This window comes from Carassius auratus, linkage group LG30F (assembly GCF_003368295.1).
Source record: "Carassius auratus strain Wakin linkage group LG30F, ASM336829v1, whole genome shotgun sequence".
NCBI lineage: Eukaryota > Metazoa > Chordata > Actinopteri > Cypriniformes > Cyprinidae > Carassius > Carassius auratus.
The window spans coordinates 489487-511670 of NC_039294.1; the positions used below are offsets into that span (position 1 = coordinate 489487).

The 22184-nt window shown below is 35.2% G+C and overlaps 3 protein-coding genes and 1 long non-coding RNA gene across 5 annotated transcripts; 2 read left to right on the plus strand and 2 right to left on the minus strand.

Moving 5' to 3' along the window:
* Positions 1–388: 388 nt before the first annotated feature.
* Positions 389–5278, minus strand: rchy1 (ring finger and CHY zinc finger domain containing 1). 2 transcript variants are annotated; one of them, XM_026240470.1, is made up of 8 exons: positions 5195–5278; positions 4649–4768; positions 4217–4332; positions 3987–4065; positions 3804–3907; positions 3216–3245; positions 2262–2382; positions 389–994 (listed from the first exon to the last, which is right to left on the minus strand). In XM_026240470.1, exons 1-8 carry the CDS (start codon positions 5246–5248, stop codon positions 809–811), a joined length of 810 nt encoding a protein of 269 aa, XP_026096255.1. In that variant the 5' UTR covers positions 5249–5278; the 3' UTR covers positions 389–808. The 2 variants fall into 2 exon arrangements, with proteins under 2 accessions (XP_026096255.1, XP_026096256.1); XM_026240471.1 differs by lacking the exon at positions 5195–5278 and adding an exon at positions 5139–5165 and having other exon boundaries at positions 800–994.
* Positions 5279–6744: 1466 nt separating this feature from the next.
* kcnv2b (potassium channel, subfamily V, member 2b) lies at positions 6745–10142 on the plus strand. The gene is made up of 2 exons (XM_026240472.1): positions 6745–8511; positions 9785–10142. The coding sequence occupies exons 1-2, from the start codon at positions 7213–7215 to the stop codon at positions 10055–10057; spliced, it is 1572 nt and encodes a 523-aa protein (XP_026096257.1). The 5' UTR covers positions 6745–7212; the 3' UTR covers positions 10058–10142.
* Positions 10143–10600: 458 nt separating this feature from the next.
* On the plus strand, positions 10601–12396 carry LOC113067965 (uncharacterized). Its single transcript, XR_003279471.1, has 5 exons — positions 10601–10774; positions 10865–11029; positions 11266–11320; positions 12099–12197; positions 12287–12396. It is a non-coding gene; the product is annotated as an uncharacterized LOC113067965 (long non-coding RNA).
* Positions 12397–12869: 473 nt separating this feature from the next.
* Positions 12870–22184, minus strand: idua (alpha-L-iduronidase). The gene is made up of 14 exons (XM_026240473.1): positions 21813–22184; positions 21186–21326; positions 20436–20518; positions 20214–20321; positions 20014–20109; positions 18658–18860; positions 17869–18048; positions 16793–17009; positions 15318–15527; positions 14934–15055; positions 14506–14631; positions 13535–13611; positions 13354–13454; positions 12870–13274 (listed from the first exon to the last, which is right to left on the minus strand). Exons 1-14 carry the CDS (start codon positions 21971–21973, stop codon positions 13177–13179), a joined length of 1923 nt encoding a protein of 640 aa, XP_026096258.1. The 5' UTR covers positions 21974–22184; the 3' UTR covers positions 12870–13176.

Genomic DNA, 22184 nt, shown 5'->3' on the forward strand with positions numbered 1-22184 from the left:
ATGGTTCAAATGATGTTTATTATCTATAATATAGCCGCTTAGGTTGAAAAAAAGCATAGTGTCTGCATGAGCTTGTATTTCACAGCCCTTTCAGCGATGGTGAGCTCGTCATTTACTGCTGTCGGTTAAACACGTAGAGGTCACAGATGACCATAATCGAGTAACTGCAGATGTTATTATAGGTGAACAATATCAGGGTGGTGCAATCTAACGGTTCATGATCAGGGATGGTGACTGAATTGTGTCTGGTCTGAGTAAAGTTTTACCACCATTGTATTTCAAAGCAAGGTGCAACAGAAGTACACTGTGGAAAAAAAACAAGTAATTTCATTCTCAATAATGCCTTAAGGTCAGTCTCGGGAATAAGCTGAGAGAAACATTGAGAAAATAAGAATGAAGCAATGTGATCATTTTATTTCTGTAATACATTTGTTTGTTGTCCAGGATTAATCAATAAATAGCATTAAATAATTCTTAAACTTAAAACTGTTTGTAAATGATATCCACTGTCCCTGAATGAATATCAGAGACCATGTTGATGCATTATATTAACAACACTTTTCCAACCAAACATGTTCTTGACAGATATTGAGGATTTGATCAACAAAAGCAGATAAGTTTATCCTCTTAGCACAGAATTACCTTTAACATTCTTTATGACAAAATGCAATTAAAGAGCCCTCAAGTGTGTTCTTATCCTTTTTAATAAAGCAAGAAAAATAAGAGCAGTTCTACAGACTTGAGAGAGGAGCAGTAAGGGAGGACAGCTTGTATTCTATATATCAGTTCTATAAAAGTTTCATAAACGTCACTCGTGGTGCTCTGTGTTGGGCTCTTCTTCAAGTGTCTGTTCTGCAGACTGTTGTGTGTCTACAGGAGGGGCCGTGATCAGCCCGCCGTCCTGCGCAGTGTTGTAAGAGCCACAGGAGCTGCACTTCATGCCCAACACGTGGAAGGAGACAGTGCAGCGAGCCTGGCAGTCATTACATATGATCTGTGAACATAAAAACACATACATACACAAAGTGTACTTCACTGTATCAAATGAAAAAAAGAAATAAAAATATAATTTTTTTATTTGAATTAATTTAAACTAAACAAAATGAAACCAACTGAATAAATAAAGCTAGCTTTATGGGCATTTATATATCATGACGCACCCATACTTTTTTTAATTCCCGATATTTTCAGTTCTAATTCTAATTTTTGAAAAACAGTAAAAAGTACTATATATTTTTAAATAAAATCAGGATAAATTAAAGGCACATTCTATCATGAGGTAAAAATAGTAAAACAAATATTAAAAAAAAGAATTACAGAGGATGAGATTCTTTCTTGAAGAAAGAGAGAGAAACGTTAGGAAAATAATAACCTGAACATTTTTTTTTAAAATATAGAACTATAAAAATAAAACACATGCAATGGGATCATTTTATTTTATTTGTGCTATAGAGTGTTTAGCAGTGCAAGGTTGTGGGTTCAATTCCCAGGGAACACATGTTAGGTAAATGTTAGCCTGAATAAAGTCACACTGTCACGCTGAATAAAAGCGTCTGCTAAATGCATACATTTTTTATTTTTATTTTATATAGTATTTGTGTCATTTCCAGCATTAATCAATAAATGGCATTAAATAAATAATTAATAAAAGAAAAATATGAGATGTAAAAGTCCTTAAAAAGTTTTAAGAGATTATCCAGAGTTGTTATTATCAGCTAAAACTATTATAAATATTTGTTTTTCTTCATTGAAATAAAGCTGAAATAAAATATTAATAAAAACAAATTTTGACAAGAAACTCAAATTAAAAATAGAAATGTTTTTATGTCAACAAAACGGGAAAAGTTCAAAGAACTAAAATTACTAAAACTGAAGAAACTGAAAATAAAAAAGTCAAACAGAAATAAAAACAAAATCTAATTAAAAATGTCAAAAGCATTCAAATTCGAAAAATAAAATAAAAATGAAAACTGAAATACAAAAAAAAATAAGAATACAAATTATAGCATATACATAATTCTAAAATAACACATCAGGGGATACACCTTATAAATGGCCAAACAAAACCACATACTGTAAGCTAAAATAATAATTCTGAGCTTCACAGTAAAATGACCAAAGTACATATTGTCATATCCACATCTTACAGACTCATAAAGGAACATTCACCTCTGCTTGTGTTTGCAATGCTCCTCATTTGTATGCTCATTCAGATAAAATGTCTGCTAAATGAACATGTAAATGACATTGCAATCTCTTACTTTGACTGTAGTGTCCTGGTACTCTGTGGGCATGGGAGTCTGGGCAATCTCCTTGTCTCTCTCTTCCCAGAACTCCTTCATGTTGAAGGCCGAATGCATACACAGAGGACAGCGGTAAGCTCTGCGGGACAGACACATAAACTCATCTCTCAACATTATGACATTATCATACAAGTCAGGTTCATAGAGTGCTGTGAGAATCAAAACATGTAGACACAGGTCAGAGGAGCTGATGCTGTGTATCAGACAAGGAAGTGTGACACTTCTTAACTTCACACAAATGTCAGTATGAATTAGGGCTGGGCGATACGGCCTAAAATCAAAACCTCAATTGACTGAACACTTTACCTCGATTATGTTTATTGAACAATAATTTTATCTTTTTTTTTTTTCGCAGTTCATTGTACTGTAAATATACTCAAATATTAAAGGTGGGATATGTTTTTCTAATGAAAGAGTTCACTTTTTCAAACTATTTATGGTTATTTGTTAAATATTTCTAACAAATGAAATCAAAGCTTGCTAGATTTGAAGACGTCTTATAAAAAAAAAGTCGCATTCCAGTTTTATTGTAAAAAGCAATTTGCCATCAAATACAAAAGTTGCCATGTTAACCTGCTACTGTAAACAAAAGCTTGCAATGTTAGCCCCGCCTCCAGGGTCTTCTGATTGGTCCACTGTTTTGAAACTGACACTGATGAGCGGCACTGCGAGTTTAAATTCTTTAAGCGCACCAGTCACGCTACGATCATACACGAATGTATAGCGCCTACTACACACGCGGTAGTATGTTTTCAAACGGGAAAGCATTAATAAAGTTAAAAGAAACTAAATATCTGACATGGGAAAATTACGTCAGTCGATTAATCGTCCAGCCCTAGTATGAATCTATGCACAATTAGCAACAAGTCGTTAGAAAAGAATGCAGTAGTCACAAAAAACATCACTCCTTACCCAGTTCTGAACATGTCCTCGAAGCATGTTCTGCAAGCAAAAAAGAAAGCGTTTTTATATTGAATCACATTTGATAACACATGCATCAGGGCTGAAATGGCTGCCGTATACAACAGTTAGCGGAAGTGAGAGAAAAGTGTTTTTAATGTTTTGAATATGGATATTTTTCTTACAAGCTACAGGAGGCCTTTATTTCACCCCTCGTAGCTGTGCACGGCACATTTTATTATGGATGGATGCACTTTTTTTCGCTACTTTTGGATCGTTGAAAAAAAAACACCCATCCACTGCCATTATAGGGCTTGGAAGAGCAAGGATAATTATTAATATAACTCTGACTAGATTTGTCTGAAATAGAAAGTCTTGTACACCTAGGATGCCTTGAGGGTGAGTAAAACATGAGCTAATTTTCATTTTTGGATGAACTATTTAATTTGTGGAAGAGTGAATTGAGACTTTTAAGACCCACAAAAACCCAGACTTTAAAATTGTCATATAATGATAGTCAAATAAATTTAGTCCAATGAGTTCAAGAGTTTAATAGTGGATACACCTAGTGTGTTATTTCTAGCACATTCAGACACTCACTTGTGTAGCAGATGACCGCAGGGGAGCACATGAGCCCCTATTCTGGACGTGTGGATGTCCTCCATACATACAGGGCAGTTCTGCCTAGAGACATTCTCAACACACTGAAACCGCAGGCACTGATTAATATTTCACTACTAATTAACAAGTATCTTTCAAAAATCAGGAGAACACTTTTCATACCTTGTGATTGTCTTTAAGATCAGTCACTAAACACAGATTGCACTTTGTACAATGGAAGTATTTCTCTCTTGGGCCAATTCTAAGAGTAACAGAGGAGGTCAATGAGAATCTTACAAAAAAAAAAAATACAACTGTATAGCTTCGGGTTCAGTACTGAAGACCCTTCAAATGTGTACGTTGTTTTGCATGAAAGCGTGTGCTGAAAGAATAAAAGTAAATGTCATGCACACCTGCATATCCCGCAGGGCTGGCAGTGGTACTGCTTCTTGTCTTTATCAAAGAGATGGCAAACGCCACAGTAATACTCCCCAAACTTCACTTCACACTCTTTACATATCTGTTGAGACTGAAGAACACAGAATGCACAAGAGCTTTAAATGTTTCCAGAGCTGAAAAGTACAGAAAAAACATTAGAAAAGGCCTGTATTTATGACTGTTACAATTTGTTGCAATTCGACACTTTAATGACCCATGATTTATTATTATTGCGTTACTGTAAAAGCTTTGGGTAATTTTTCTTGGAAATACATATCACAATGTATTTGTTTTTGTGGCTTATTAATACCCAAATTATTACCCAGACATTACAGGTTGTGTGAGATTCATCCAAGCAAAGCATATACATGTATATATATATTTTTAGAACTTAAATATGACTTTACCTCTTGTATAGTGTTGCATGCTGCACATTTGACCTCTCGGACCTTGAATCGATCCATCTGATGGTCCTCTTCACCATCATGACAGAGTCTGCAGACATAAAACTTCCCACAGCAGGGCGCCTACAGAGAGAGACAGACCACAACAACACATTTCACTGCAGCTCAACGCACAACTACACATGAATATATCCAGTTAGCTCCACTGTAAGAGCTTACAGCAGGAACATCACTAACATCAACAGAACCAGAACAAACCCCTAAACTGGCTGTTTCGTAGCCCCTAACGAGCAGAGCAACGAGTCTAAACTAAAATATCGAATTTGTTGTCTTTAGGGCAACAGTAATTAGATTTTAGTTCATAAAATAATCGTATTTTAAATATAAAAATCTGTCAATAGGCCTTCAGTGATGTAAATTCCCTACAGTTAGCTAGTATGCTAATTAGAATTGCTTCAATCAAACGTTCCCATGCGACCAAGCAAGAATTTACCAAAATAATCATGCCGTGCGAAACACAGAGTTTACATGTCATTAAAAGACGCTCACTTTTAACAAACAGCTGCGAACGTAGTGCTCACATCCAACTTGTGTGGCAGCCATGTTTCACTGGTAGAAAACTTTATTTAAAAGTCCTTCATTTACATCAGTGTTCGGCGGTTCTCGATCTATCATATTGATTTACAGAAAGGAAAAAAATATATTAGACTATAAATAATATAAAAAAATATAACACTTTATATATTTAAAATATACAGTATATTATATATATATTTTTTATAAAATATGAATATTTTAAATATATTACATATATTTTATAAAATAGTTAATGGAAGGCCAAATGTATATAATGTGTAGTCCTAAAGAAACAAAAATATGAAGAAAGTTTTCACAAGGCTTATTTCTGAGTCAAGCATCTAGTTTAAAACCTACATTTTTATTATTTCTTTTTATTATAATCATTTATTATTCATTTAAAAATGTATTAATTTAAATGTATTATTGTTAATTATATAATTGTGTAAATTGCTCCAAATTGTTTTTATAACAGCAGTAATAAACAGAAGCTCAACTAGCCCATTACATTAAATCATTCTGTCCTAGTTTTGTATTATATATTTGATCTTTCGTTTTATATAAAATAACATGCATTGCAAATAACATTTGGTGAAAAATAAATAAATAAATCAGTTATTACGTGACCTGAAAACTGCCAAACGGGTCCATTTTGGGGGTCTTGTCCTGACCACAGTGACAGACGGTGCAGCATCTGCCCGGCTAAGCTTAAAAACTTGCCCATTGTCTCTCCCTAAATTATTGCTTAATCTGATCTACTGTGAGTTTTAGCCTTTAAGAGTCTATAAACCACTGAGCATAAGTATATTAGTTTTACATCTGAAAGCATGATTTGTTAAGCACTGCTTATGAATGCGATGTTGTAAAACTATAGCTAACATGTTCAGTTTGATTTATTTTCTCTCAGATGCCCTTGAGATCTGGAGACGTGGATGTGTTTGATGCATTTGTTATATGATTATTTTGTGCATCAATTCTATCTTGCATCCTGTGCTGCTTTTATGTTGCTGTTTTGCAATATAGAGATATAATTCGATAAAATTCAAACCAAATCTCCACATGGTAAAATAGGTAAGTTTTCTCATAAGATCAGGCTTTAACTTAAAGGTATTAGTGACCCTTAAGGTTACCTTAAGTGACTTTGTCTGGCGTTATCTGTCCTGCTCTTTCCATTGTTTACAAGCTTGATTCATGTCCATTTGAATTAGCAGATAATATATATATATTATTCAAGGAAATATATATATATATATATATATATATATATATATATATATAGTCATGATTTGGTGTCCATTATAAGTGGTGCTAAATTATTAATAATGCATGCAATTGATTTCTAAAGGATCGTGTGGCACTGAAGACTGGAGAAATGTTGCTAACAATTCAATATATTATTTATTTAATGTATTTAAACAGAAAACAGTTATTAGAATTTATCGTAATAATATTTCAGCATATCACTTTTTAACTGTATTTTTCATCTATTTTATTAACTGTGTACATGTAGAAAAGACCTAGTTTCTTAGTTTCATTCATGAATTCCCTCACATCCGCTAATTCCTGCATCTGTTCTGCTTCTTGTTTAAATGTTACTATCGTTATCCTCTGGTAAATGCGACGCCCCATCTCTAACTACTGTAGCTAAAGAACCTCTAGTTTAGGATGAGTTTACGCATAAGTATCTGGGTGTTGAAGGGGGTCTTAAACTCATCCGTAACTTGGTAAGAGCATTCATTCATTGACACACTGCAAGCATGCCATTTCAAAGAATGCAAAGCAGACGTCACTATAAAGAAAAAGCTTAAAGGATAATGGCATTTAAGTTGAACTCTTAGCTCCTTATAGAGAGCATTAGAGCTCTGGCGCTGCTTCCTGCTGGCCTCTTTATACTTAAATAGGGTAGATTTAACCTCGGTAAAGGACTGAGATTTACAGACGTATGGTACACTAGCTATCCTCCTCGAGGAGGATAGCTGAGGACTGAAAGGATGTTCAGCTTTCAGAGAAACAGGAGACAGAGCCTTTTTCCCAACTGCAAACTAGCAACCTCAGAGTCAACAGATGATGCGGTTCCATTTGCTAAACAGTGTTTGCTGAAACAGTGGAGCTCTTTAGACGAAATACAGACAGATATCTATGACATCTTTGGTGAAGATGAGGAGGCTGAGAAGCATTCGGAACCAACAATGTGGTTTACAAGCGCCTCACCCAGCAGGAATTGCACGCTCAACCTCAACGTTGGTGGAAAGTCCTACCGCATCACCTATAAAATGGCAGCAAGATACCCACAGAGCAGAATCGGCCGTTTAGCCACCTACACGGACCTCAACATGAAGCTGAACCTCTGCGACGACTATGTGGTGAAGGACAATGAGTATTTCTTCGACCGAGATCCAGACGTCTTCAACAGCATCTTCAACTTTTACAGAACCGGCGTGCTGTGGATCAAGGACGAGCTTTGTCCAAGGAACTTCTTAGAGGAGATCAATTATTGGGGCGTTCGGATCAAATACTCGCAGCGGTGCTGTAGGATCCTTCTTGAGGAGAAACACGACGAGTTGTGCGAACAGCTCAAGGTTCAGAAGGAACTGGAAGCGGAGGTGGATGTCGAAGAAAGTGAGGAGGCGTTCAATGAAATGTTCCTCGGCGAGACAAGACGCTCGCTCTGGAGCTTTATGGAGAAACCGTTCTCCTCAGTACCTGCGAAACTAATGGCGGTCGCCTCGAGTATGTTTGTGCTGGTGTCGCTGGTTACAATGACTTTGACTACAGTAGAAGAAATGGAGAACATGGCATCTAATGAGTTTAGTGGAAAGACATTTGGAGAGTACATAGAGACACTGTGCATAACCTTCTTCACCGCTGAGTACCTGCTGCGTCTAGTTTCTACCCCAGACATCGGTTGTTTTGTTAAAAGCATGCTGAACGCAGTTGACCTCATGGCCATCCTACCTCAGCTTCTCCAGTTCGTGCTCGAAATCTTTGAGACCTTCCATTCTGGGACACAAACCACTGACATGGAGACTGTTGGTCAGGTGAGCAAGGTGGGCCAAGTGTTACGAATCATGCGACTCATGCGTATTTTCCGTGTTCTCAAACTGGCGCGTCATTCGACGGGGCTCAGAGCGTTTGGTTTCACGTTAAGGCAGTGCTATCACCAGGTGGGATGTCTCTTCCTCTTTATCGCCATGGGGATCTTCACATTCTCCGCCATGGTTTATACTGTTGAACACGACTTCCCTCAAACCAAGTTCACCAGTATTCCACATTCTTGGTGGTGGGCATCTGTAAGTAAACATTATTTCTATTTATCAGGCATATATGATATACTTGATGTTGAATATAGTTAAATTACTCACCCTCAAATCTTTTCTCTGTAGAAAACACAAAAGGAGATATTTATAGAATGCAACAGTCAGGTTCTGCAAGTAAAATTCCATTCATTTTCTCTATCCACCTTATTCTTCAACACAGAAATAAGCCTATGGGCAAGACTTCCAGTTCATTAGCCTCTATAGGGAAATCACATTGTAAAACTGTTTGCATGTGTTCATAATTAAGACAATACATTAAAATAATGGTAAGAAACACCAATTTGCAATATCAAGCAGGAAAGCAAGCTGTTTTGTACAGCTAAAAAATGCTGGACACAGGTGAGGCCGGAAATCAGACCCATAAGATTTACAAATGGTCAAACCTGCTCTTACGGGAAAAATAATAAAATAATAAACTGATTTTTGACAGACTCTCTGTGAGCTACAGTACAAGGTTGTTAATGGATGGTATATGCTTTTTCTGAAGGCATTAGTCAACATTAAACCAATTATTATTATTATTTTTTTTTTCTTAAATAATCAGTTCTTGCAGAACTCCTGGATAAAAACAACCCATAATTACCCATAATTCTGCAGAGAAATCTCTAGCAATCAAAATAACTGCCCACTTGCATGAATGATTGCAACTGGTGCAATAAATGTGTATGTATAATATGCATATTTTGCAATAAATATAAAATACATTGTTTAAATATATACTAAGTATCACATAATTTTTTTCCAGTATGCTTTATGATTTTTACATTCAATTGTTTGATTATATAATTTGCAATGCTTCCAGTGATTTAATTTCTTTCCCTCATTAAAGCAGAAGTACAGTATTGTGTTTTGGTCCAATTTTCAAATTCTTCTGTTTTAAATTAAAGTTTGCAATGTTCTGTTTCACGTCTTAGCTTGTTGGTTTGGAGCATGGTTTATATCTCCTTAACAGAGACTTTTAAAAATCCCTATGGGAAGAAAAAAAAATAAAAAAAACTTTCAAGACCACTAAAAAGATTAAATGGGAACTGTTGCACTCTATAGCACAATGTCCAAGCTGCTCTTTACCATAACAATGGAAGTAAATAGTGACATATTAGTCTCCATACACTTTCATCTGCTAAACCTCTCTTTTGGTTTTCTATGTAAGAAAGAAACTCATAGGGGTTTGAGAAAGACACATGAAGTAGGGTAAATGATGACAGAATTAAACAATTTATCAGATACCATTCATTTCTCGTTCCAGGTTAGCATCTCTACTGTAGGCTATGGTGACATGTATCCGGAGACTCTTTTGGGGCGGATATTTGCATTTGGCTGCATTTCCTTTGGGATCATTCTGAATGGCCTTCCAATTTCCATCCTCTTCAATAAATTCTCAGATTACTACGCCAAACTGAAGTCTCATGAATACAGCTCCAACATGAAGAACAGAGGAAAGGTTAACTTCATCCTGAGAGCCAAGAAGAAACTCAAAGAGTGCGGCTGGATTGAAACTAACAATATTAATGTATCGTAGACACTGGTGAAATCGATTGTTAGCGTTATTACTGTGTACTGAATCTTGCCTGAATGAGAACATTTTCTAAAAAGCCTCTTACCGAAACGTGCCAAAGTAAATTTTAAAATACAACAAGTAACAGTAACTTAAATCATCAGTAACACTTTATCTTAAGGTTTATTTGTTACACATGGACTTACCATTAGTTACACTGTAACAAGGACACATTAAAATTCCTCATCTCCCGTTCCTTCATTATTAATTTTTTTGTTTCATGGCATGAACAAATCTTTGTTGTACTACAGGATTAAAGTAGCCTACATTGTATTGTTTGGACATGTTTTATTTTCAACATTTTGTCCTGTAACATAATCACATAACCTGTCTTATCTCCACTGTTTTGATGTTTTACCTAACCTGGCCTTTTGAACTTGACCTGACAACCAAAATAGAAGATTAATCTAATTAGCAGGGTTCCCATGACGTGTCCAATCAACTTAATTAACCCTGTATTTAGCCTCCAAAGACTGGGCAATACCTTATTTGTCCTCAGCACAGCAGTCCCAATGTTTTTGTTCTTTGAGGCCATACAAGCCTTTTGATTCATTTAACGTTAGGTCAAATCTTCACAACAAATCTTTTTCTGAGGGAGCTGCAAAATATCCACAAAAAACTTGCCATAACGAGGAAGAAACCTTGGCTGGGAGAAACAACTTCTCTCGCGTTACTTTTTAGGTACACGTATAGTTACACTATTACATTTATACAGATAAGCAAATTAACAAACAATTTAAATGCTTAACCACTTTCTGTGTGATCGCGCAGTTGCACTCCAGGCCTGTAGAGGGCGTGACGTCACAGCGCTCATAAGCGTCACTTCTTCGCGTTGCGCTTGTGCTTCTCGTTTCTCTCTCTGACCTCTGTGGACGGAGAGCGGTCCTTAACTCCAGTGAAATGGCTCCTCCAGTGCAAGTGTCGCCGCTGATTAAGGTTTGAATTCACAAATAAATGATTCTGGATATTTATGACTTGTTTTAAACTAAGAAAAGGGTCTTTAGGACTGTCTTTCCCGCCTTCCTGTCGTGTTTGTCTCATAAGTCAGAGCGGACTGTGTGGTGTTGACATGGCCTGCATCTTGAAAATCATGATATGTCCTTAATTCTCTGCTAATAAAAGCTAATTATAAATAATTATATAATAATAAATTAGATGTTTTGTTTTTTTAGACAGCCAGGTGGTCTGCATTGCTCATTGGCATTCTCTACGGAAAGCGTAGATATGGTAAGAACCTGCAAGTTGTTCTGAAACAGGCTTTCAATCGACATTCTGTGGACATGTTAATAAAACATCACACACACATGTCTGGTCAGCTATCCTTGTGGGGACTCTCCATAGGCGAAATGGTTTTTATACTGTACAGACCGTATCTTCTATGTCCCTACACCTAACCCTAACAGGAAACTTTCAGAATTTTTAGATTTTCATGAAACTTAATTCTGTGTAATTTATTAGCTTGTTTACCCGTGGGGACCTCAATTTACGTGTATTCAGGTTTAAGTCCCCACCAGAATAGAAAAACAAGTGTGTACACACACACACACACACACACATATATATATATATATATATATAAAATTCATTGTGGGGGGGGGGAAACTGAAGAAACCTAGTGGCAGGTATATGATATTGTTTTTACCACTGGTTAAAGTAATTAATTTTAAAATATTAATTTTGCAATTTTATCTCCGTTGTCTTTCTTGTAATTCTTAGTTTATATATAAAAAATCAGTTTTTCAGAATTTCTATTATAAACTTGCAGTCAAGGAAAAAAGTTAAAATGTGAGATTACAAACAAAAGCGAGAAAAAGGCAGAATTGTGACATGAAGTTAAAGTAATTTTAAAATCATTTGAATATAAATTATCATTTTTTTGTATTCTGTAGTTGAAGCAACTTTCCATTTAAAAATGCCACTGCATCTGTTGCTGAGAAAATCTGAATGTTTACACATTTAGTAAAGGCCATGCATTTTGGTTAAAAGCTTTTTCATTATCCTCCAGATAATCTGAAACCAATTGCAGAGGAGGAGAGGAGAATTGAAGAGGAGGAGAAGAAGGTACGAGAGGAGAAGGAACGCATTGCTAAACAGCTTGCAGAAGGTAAGGGTTTCTCTTGATATTTAAATGGTCTGATTCTTCTGCAGATTGAACAGTTGGTTGTACTGACTCTTAATATTTTTCCCCAACAGCTAATGAGGACACAATCTTGAAGTGAGCTGCCCAAAGTTATGCCTGTATTGCTAATATTGTAAAGATCTTGTTACCTGTCTTGATAAAGAATGATGCTTGTATTCTGCCACTTTGGTTTTACAGTGTCCTTTACACACCTTTCACTGTTTTCTTATAGATCATGTTAGATTAATGCCTCATTTTTGAAATAACTGAGTGTGTGTGTATGTATGTATATGTATATATATATATATATATCCTCTGATTGGACACTGTCTATTCTTTCACTGAAGAACATCTGATAATAATGTGATGCAGATTTAAAACAAGCAATGTAATGTTAAACACACACCAAATCAGGGGTCCACTTTGGGAAATATCCACACCAATATTTATTAATAAACTGTTAATCCCTATTTCTTTTGTCATTTCGATATTTAAATATAATTTCATTGTCCAGGCAGTTCAAAGTCTGACACAGCACCATTTCATATTAAAATGTATAATTTTTATTTTTATTTATTTTTTAATTAAAACTAGGAAATACTGTAGATAAAACTTCAGGTTGTTGTTCAAAAATCATCACACAGTCCGTCCAATCACTTTTTTTTTTTTTTATCTCAGATAAAATATAACCGTAGATTGTCTTGTATGCATATTGAATACAGATATGATAATTCGAGACCACACAGACTTGCTGGTTAAAAAATAATTGTGCTTTCAATGTTAATTACTGCAGCATCAGATAAACGCCCCTAAATGACATTCAAAAACAAAATGAACTGTCTGGACACTTGACATGTTGGTGAGAATAGTCTAATCCTGTTCTGGTAAGTGTTTTTGATCAAATTAAGATACAAAGTGAACCATATTGTATGTGGACAGTCAAAAGTTGGTCTAATCAAGACTACTAGTTCTCCGAATACTTCTCAGTGACAGAATATTCTCCATTTCTTCCCCAGTAATCCACAGCTCTGACTCTATAAAAACCGCTCACCTCCAGACTCTCTGTGGAGAGAAAAACACAAGCAGGTCAATATCGATCAGAGCTTGAAGTTAAATATTCTGAATCCAGCCAAAATAATACCTGGAGAGTAAGTGTAGTATGTGAAAATAGTGTCTCTGTGGTTAATCCTCTGGAAAGTCATCTCATCTTTGGAAAATTCCACTTCGTAAGTTTTTATACACCTAAAAATGACATTAGTTACGTATAGAACTCCTGAATGAAGAACTAGTTTGTTTAAAAGCTGTATTTAAGCAGATCTTACTTTGTGCCAATGCAGTGATCCTTCCAGTTGATCAGAACCTGTCCTTTGGTGATGGTGATGAAACGCACCCCGTTTACCTGGGATATAAACCAAACCACATGGTTTCTCAATCTCTGCAAAGTCCAACTTGCATAAGTTTTGCAATCGCACTTTCAAATGAATTTCATGAACAGACAAATACATTTTTTGGGTGTAGAGAAACAGCAGATGCTATGAAATCACTCCACATCATGATGAATGAGAAGGTGTGTCCAAACTTTTGGTCTGTGCTGTATATATAAATGCTGGACACTTGAAAATTCAAACATTATTACAGTTGGTCTAAAATAAGTAAAAGTTCACCAAAAAATAAACAGAAATTGATGAAAATGTACTCTTCCTCAGGAAATCCGTTATGTAGATGGATCCTCTGCAGTGAATGGGTGCCGTCAGAATGAGTCTGCAAACAGCTGATTAAAAAAAATCACAATAATCCACACCACTCCAGGCCATCAATTAAATTCATGTGAAAAGTGAAAAGCTGCGTGTTTGTACAGTAAGAATCAAATCTATCTTTGAGGTGTTATAACTTCAAACTGTCGCTCCTGGCCAAAATACCAGTTCATAATAAAAAAAAGGACTCAGATTTTAGATGAAAGCAGCAGTCTGAACGTGACGTTTTTACTAGCTGTCTGGACTTTCATTCTGACGGCACCCATTCACTGCAGAGGATCCATTAGTGAGCAAGTGATGGAATGCTGACTCTCCAAAGAATCTGACATCTACACCTTGGATGGCCTGAGTAAATGTGCAGCGAATTTTCATTTTTGGGTGAACTATATGTTTTTCAACATCTGTCTTTTAGAGGTTTTTAAGATCATGAGAAACAAATTCAAACAAAGTCCCGTGTCCAAACCTCTGATTGGTAGTGTGACCTTTTGGTGCCACATGGATCTAAAACGAGACCGCTGTTATGTCATATTAGCACTAACCTGGTTGGGCACTTCTTTAGACTGAGCACAAACATGTACAAGCAGCACCGAGGGCACAGGAAGCACTGCCTTCAGCATCAGAGAGCCATCGGATGGCACCGGCAGAGGTCCATCAGTCTGTGGATCCTACAGCATACACATTAAAGACTCATTACACAAAAAATAAGTATTTTGTAGATATTTATTCAATTTAAGATGAATAAAAACAACAACTCATGTGCTCCTTAAACATATGGATATCTATATGAGAGACATGCAGACGCAAAAAGAAATTCCCATTTTAAACTTTTTGGTTTTGAGTGCAAGACAACTTAAGTAACATTCAAGAAAATTAAGGAAAAAATGAAATGCTCATTATCTTTCTTATGAAAAAGTATGAACGTGTGTGTGTGTGTGTGTGTGTGTGTGTGTGTGTGTGTGTGTTGAACCTCTTGGTTCCGTAGCTGTGTGAACTGTTGTGCAGTGGGATAGTTAGGGCTGCCCATGGTCTCCCACAGTTTAAATGGGTTTGTCACATTATTATCCATGTAGTGTGTCACATACATCAGACCTACAAACAGACACGACAGAACTGTGAATACAAGCATATTCTGTTCTATTCAATTCTACATTCTTAAAGGGTTACTTCACCCAAAAATGAGTTATTTAGTTATTTAGGGTGAGTTATTAATGACATCATTTTCATTTTTGGGTGAACTATCCCTTTAAGCAAAAATAGTGATATTCATCATATTCATCATTCCTTGCCGTTCTTTAATTCCATTTTTAAAAACAAGCGTAGTGTTTTTTGGTGCTGGTTTGTAGATACTGACCCTTTCGCTGAGGTATTCCAGTGAGGCGCAGGGTGATGCTGTCAGCGGTGGAGGAGGTCTGGTTATCTCTGCTGTTATACAGCAGGACGGTGGTCTGCCAGCTATCGGCTGTGTACGGCACCCGAGGCACGTGAACGGTGGCCAGCGCACCCACTGATGAATTCACTTCAGAGCCGTCTGTCAACACCTCGGCCTGCACCTGAGTCTCACCTGATCAAACAACACCTAACAATTATACACTAGGCCATAGAGAGGTAGGTCATATAAGAGACCTACATTTGAATAAATATAATATTCTATTAAATATTAAGATTTTGGTCTATATATCACAATATACACACTTTATGGAAAATTCATCAATACAAATAACAGAATATAATATATATATATATATATATATATATATATATATATATATATATATATATATATATATATTGGTCAACATATGTTTATGGAAAATTAAGTCCATTTGACTTCTAAAACTAAAATAACATTACAATAACAAAGATGTAATGATAAATTATTGTATATAAATATTTTATTTGCTTTTATTAAATATAATGTTGAATTGTATAAAATATAATTTGGTTAATATCTCACAATATACATGTTTATTGAAAATTAATTCAAAATTTAAGGCAAATTTAACTGAATTAAATAACTAAAATAACATTCAAATAAAACATAACAAAATAAAGCATTTCATGTAAATAAACTATTTAAATTATTTATTAATATATACATTTATTTAATCTGATCAAAGATAGTATTGAATAGTTTTTTTTGGAAAAATAATTCAAATTTTCAACCTATTTGACTTTATATTTCTGAATACATCAACCCCATCTGCAATTACCGTATTTTCCGGACTATAAGTCAGACTTTTTTTCATCGTTTGGCTGGTCCTGTGACATAGTCAGGTGCGACTTATTTATCAAAATTGATTTGACATGAACCGAGAGAAATGAACTAAGAGAAATGAACCAAGAGAAAACATTACCGTCTCCAGCCGCAAGAGGGCGCTCTATGCTGCTCAGTGCTCCTGTAGTCTACACTGAAGACATAGAGCGCCCTCTCGCGGCTGTAGACGGTAATATTTTCTCTTGGTTCTTGGTTCTAAATAAATGCGACTTATAGTCCAGTGTGACTTATATATGTTTTTTTCCTCATCATGACATATTTTTGGACAGATGCGACTTATACTCAGGTGCGACTTATAGTCCGAAAAATACGGTACATATTTTTAAAAAAAGAGTTATAATATCCCTGGGTTATACTGAAAACAATTGCCATGGGAAAAATAAAACATTGTGAAAAATATGGAATTGTGTATCTAAGATTAATGTTGAATATCAATATTTTAACCATGTTCTTGTACTGTTGTCTTGATCAATGTCTAACAAAAAAGAACAAGTCTTACATTTAATAGTAATGTCTTCTTATTTCTTACATTTCTCACTAACTGTCATTACCTAACAATGCCAACAGGCCCATCACAGTCAGGACTGGTTTCCGTATGAACTGCACGTGCGGCGGGTTTGTGTTGTTGATCTGGAATCGGGCGCTGAGCGTGCGCTGGGTAAACGGGTGCGGGTGGTAACTAAGGAAAGCATTGTCGTTGCTAAGCAGTGTGTAGTTGACGGTACTGTTCTGGTCAGCGATGAGCAGGTTCTGATGCTGTGAGATGACCTACAACACACCAGAGACATGAAAGGAGACCAAAATATTGTGCCAAATATATCTGGTTCACTACATTAACAAGCCTTAATCAATTAATAAGGAGTGCAATTAATTTAAGTAAGAAGAAAATATGAAAATAATTAAAGATCCCATTACAAGCCTAAATATGGGTTCTATGGCTTTTAGTTCATGTCTGATAGCTTTGAGGTGGGTAAAAAAATGAATTAATTACAATTCTAAATCAATGTCAATATAAATATAAAATAATAATTATTAATATTACTAAATAAAAATATTAAACAAAATAAGAAATACTACTATTGTTATAGTTCACTGTAAAATAAATTTCAGAAAAAAATAATACTGTTATATGTTAATATTTATATAATAGTATTAAACAATAATATTAAACTGTAAAATAACTATAGTAATATTTGTCTAAATTGTTACTTATTAAAAAAAAATTTTTTTGTATATAATCTTTTGTGATTCGACAATTGCACAAAATAACTTTGTGATATTGGTTTTATTTTGATTAATCATGCAGCCATATTTTGAGTTCATAGTTACTGGATACATTATATAAAAAAAAAAAAAAAAAAAAAAAAAAGCCAATCCTTTTTATTTGTCTCGCTACAACTTTCTGTTTTCATAGGAAATACATCAGTTGAGGAAAGAAAACTATATTTGGCAATATTTGTATATTTTTTCATGGAGTTTTTGATATTAAGGAATGGGTTCGGGACAATATGATTTACTGCAATTCTGCTCCAGGATCAAAAAAAAAGTTTAGATATTTCGCTATGTCCTACTAATCACAAAAATCACAGCTGATAAAATGTGATCAAAGAAACATACAACGGTCTACCTTAACCACCATGGCTGCATAGGTGACATCTGCCCTCCAGGGGAGTGGTTTGTTCCAGCCAACCAGCGGATCTGCCTCGTCATTGTAGATCGGCACGGAGCGAAACTGTGGAAAGTGCTGCTGGATCTCCAGAACAGTGGCCACTTCCTGCTGCAGGATGGGTAATGAGCTGCCACCACCCTGAACAACAAGTCAACACATACTACAATAATCAAAAAGAACTTTTCTTTTATTTCTGTGTGAAACATATGGAAGCTACATATTAAAAAAAGTATGATTTTATATCTCACAGTTTTTACCCTTGCAATTTTTAGTTTATATTTCACTTTTTTAGTGAGGTATAAACAGAATTGTAAGATCGAGATCAATTTCAGAGTTATGAGAAAAAAGTCAGAACTGCAAGATGTAAATTTGAATGAAGAGATTCTCGGAAAAACTCAGAATTAAGAAAAATTTACAGAATTGCAAGATTTAAAATCAGAAGTATGAGATCTAAACTCAGAATTATGAGGAAAAAAGTCAGAAAATTGAGAAATAATTAAAATTTACAAACTTAGAAAAAAAGTTAGCTATTAACTCAATTACAAGATATAAACTTAGAATTGTGAAACATTAATTCAGAATTCAGAGAAAAAGGTTACAATTGTGAGACAAAAAAAACAGAATTGCAAATATACATTTGTAAATTGGGGGAAAAGGCACAATTACTTTTCTATTTTTTTTTATTCCATCTAGGTCAGGACTCAATTACGCATGACATATTATAGCATCACTACATCTCTTATGCACCTTCTTATGTAGGGCGATGTAGTCTAGCCGTACGCCCGTCTCTCCGGTGAAGTAGTTTGTGCCGTTGTAACAATGCTGTAGCATTTCCCAGCAGTATGGTGAGTGAGGCGGAGAATGACAGGAGTCTCCCGGACCCCCGAACTTCAAGAGAGGACTCGCCGCACGAAGTCCCTCAGAGCAGGCATCATAATAATTCAGAAACCCTGGAGGAGCGGAGACAGAAAGATTCATGTTCAGGACATTGAGGCTGGTGGATCGCCCTCGGCAGAACTCATTTTTTTCATGTGCTAGCATTAAATTAAAACTTGTCAGGCACTTTCTTGTTTTGTCCAAACCACGGAAGGCGTGTTTGAGAACACCATGTGCAGAAATACAACACAAAACACGGCATCTGCCAGCAACAGAAGGACAAGCAGTTACTCAAACAATTAAACTCTTATTCAGGAATGATGTCTGATCAAAAGAAATAGTAAAGACACGTTTTAGAATGCTATACTAGACAGAAATAGAATGTTACAAACGACTTATAGAAATAATATCGTTTCCACAAAAAAATATTAAGTGCCACAACTGTCTTCTACATTAATAGTGATAAGAAATGTTTCTCGAGCAGTAAATCAGCATATTACTTAACATTTTTTAAATATATTCAAATAAAAAACAGTTTTTAATTGCAATAATATTTCACAGTTTTAAGTTTTTTTTTTTCAAATCAAATAAATCAAAACTTTATATTTAGCACTTAAACAAAATGTAAGATACAGTCCATGTCTGCCCAACATTCAGACATAACCATGGACTTCAGTTTAGTGCAAATAAACGACATATGCCTAATTTAATATGGCACAATAAAATTGCTGTCTTTAATTTATCATATGAAGATAAAAATTATAGCTGTAATTACAGGGCCAGAGGTTATGGTACCAACATGTCAGGGTCCCATAAGATCTCAAGACAAGTTTTCAAAATTTGGACATCTCTGTCTATTATAAACTCGAGAAGGCATCTTAAATATGCAGCACTCATTGAAGGATGTTCAAAAAACAACAATGCAATGCGAAACAAAATGCATGCTTGTCAGAACACTAATAAAAGGAAACACTGCTTAAAATATCTGAACTAAGATCAAAATTAGGGAAAACATATACAGTATAACGTTGGCTAGTCAGTTTTACATGTTTATTTATGCATTTAGCAGATGCTTTAATCCAGAAACTGCAAGATCAAGTTTGAACTGTTGGTGGTGCTAGATGGTTTAAAACCACCAAGGAAATAAATTCCAATCAATTAAGAATTAAGATTGACAGGGTTTTGGCTCAGAAAAAAAATATATTCTATAATTATTCTAGACTGTACCTTGGGTTGATACAGTGATGTTGTCAAAATCATGGTTGTTCGGTTCATTCCATGTCTCAAAGTTCCACTGAGAGACAGAGCCGAGTCCGTATTTCCCTGCACACATATAAAACCAGAGAAACAAAGACAGTCAGAACTTCTGGAGCTTTGTAGTAAAGATCCAAACCCCACAAGATCTCAAACTCCAGTCTCATACTCACATATGTATCTTTTGGCGATCAAATAGACCAAATTCTTCCATTCAGTAACTTGACTCTTGTCCTCAAAGTTGCTGAAGCTATTGGACACGCTGCCCATCAGTTCAAACCCTTTAAAAAGAAGCAAACCTCTTTAATATAATGCAAAGTTCCATTAAATTAACCCTAATTCTACAGTACACAAGCGTTTAAATGTGTATTTCACTGTAATATTAAAAAAATCACCTGGCTGCAGTCCATTCTGCCAGAGAAGGTCAATCAGCTGGTCTAAGTGAGTGAAGTTGTAGTGATATTCTCCACTGTAAACTCTGTAAAATGAAATTCAGAGACAAAATCTTAGTACTACAGTACACTAAATCTAGTCTGAGAGAAACTTTATATAAATAAAGCCTTTAATTAAAGATTATTTGTTAATGCACAAACAAAAAAAAGATTTTATGCATTTATGTTTTTTGCATTTTATGCATAAACTATAGTTTACATTGTAATGAAAGTGTAAAAGTGATGCATGAACAATAAGTAGACAATATAAGAGATGTATATAATAGTTATAAATGCTAAAGTCTAGGTATGATATTAAGCATCATCAAGGTTACTAAGAAAAACAATCTTATGATAACAGCACTGCTTACTTGCAAGATCACGCAAAAATCACAGATTTTTAAACAGATATACTGTATGTATATGCAAGTTTATATTAATATCAGCATATTAGAATGATTTCTAACCACTCACCTGACACTAATAATGCTGAAAATTCAGCTTTGCATCACAGGAATACATTACATTTTAAAATATATTCAAATGGCAAACCGAGGTCAAACCACAATCAGAGAAAAAGCAGAGAGAGTTGCATATGCACATTAATGTCAATCAATCCTATTAACATATGCAAAGTAAATTATATTTCAATAGTTCACATTCATTCAAACAGAAGAAGAGGAAGTGTGATTCTGTTACTGTGATATGACTGACCGTGCAGAAACCAGCTCCAGCATCCAGTGTATCCGCACCTGCTGGATTCCTCTGTGTGGCACAGAGCCGATCAAAGCCAGATTCATCTGCTGGTCTGGACTGAGATCATACAGGTGTGCATCACTGTGCGGCTGTGGAGGGCTGCAAACACAGGAGACAAGCGGCAATCGCGTACTTTATGATTTTTGCCCACTAAACAATTACACAGTTGGAAATGCTTGTAGATGTAGTGCAAAAAGTATTACAATATTACCACATTTGTATTTTTTATGCATTTTTTAAATAAGGTATGTACACATTATTATAGTAGCACTATTTTGAGTATTTTAACGTGTAACGTTACTGTAGTATGATAGAAGATAGATGTAAAGCATATATCCTGTACATGCACTATAGTGTATAGCATTTCTACAAGTACTATACTGTTGTATTCTTATAAAAATTGCGAAATATGAATATGTACATATGCAATGTAATGGTTTTCCTTAAAACAGTGTGGCAGGACAATGACACTGTGATTATATCAGAACTTAATACTACTAACGTATAGTAATGAAATCCACAAGAAGAAAAGTTGTACTATGGTGATTTTTGGTAGTCGCTGTGCTGTTATTTTATTTTACTAACCAGAATCCAGTGCTTCTCCAAAAGTGCTTCAGGTTTCGTAGTGGCTTGTCAACATTCACTCGAACCTCCCCAGATGAAGCTATAACAGACTGCTGCTGTTTTATCAGCAGGACCGAGAGAAATGCTGTCCATGTGAGTGAACTGTGTTTACATCTATACATGCTGCTGACGTCACTTACAAACACTCACGTTCCCTGTACATGACTTACAGTTTCATTTAACAATCTCGCAGATATATTATCTAAAGTTTCGCGTCCCAGAAATCGCAGTAGGTGTCATTAAAACACATTTTGCCCCAACTTCCATCCGATTCCGTGTTCTTCAGAAAAGTTGGTGCAGTGACGTCATTGACTGGCGACTGCAGTTTAACAA

Coding starts and splice junctions, on each gene's coding strand:
- rchy1 (XM_026240470.1), bottom strand. CDS start 5,248: ATGGCTGCCACACAAGTTGGATGTGAGCACTACGTTCGCAGCTGTTTG. Junction 3,246..3,803: donor TGCGGTCATCTGCTACACAA/GTGAGTGTCTGA, acceptor TTTTGCTTGCAG/AACATGCTTCGAGGACATGT. Junction 2,383..3,215: donor GAGGACATGTTCAGAACTGG/GTAAGGAGTGAT, acceptor TCTGTCCCGCAG/AGCTTACCGCTGTCCTCTGT.
- kcnv2b (XM_026240472.1), top strand. CDS start 7,213: ATGTTCAGCTTTCAGAGAAACAGGAGACAGAGCCTTTTTCCCAACTGC. Junction 8,512..9,784: donor ATTCTTGGTGGTGGGCATCT/GTAAGTAAACAT, acceptor TTCTCGTTCCAG/GTTAGCATCTCTACTGTAGG.
- idua (XM_026240473.1), bottom strand. CDS start 21,973: ATGTATAGATGTAAACACAGTTCACTCACATGGACAGCATTTCTCTCG. Junction 20,322..20,435: donor GCAGAATGGACTGCAGCCAG/GTGATTTTTTTA, acceptor TTCTTTTTAAAG/GGTTTGAACTGATGGGCAGC. Junction 15,056..15,317: donor TGGAATACCTCAGCGAAAGG/GTCAGTATCTAC, acceptor GTCTGTTTGTAG/GTCTGATGTATGTGACACAC.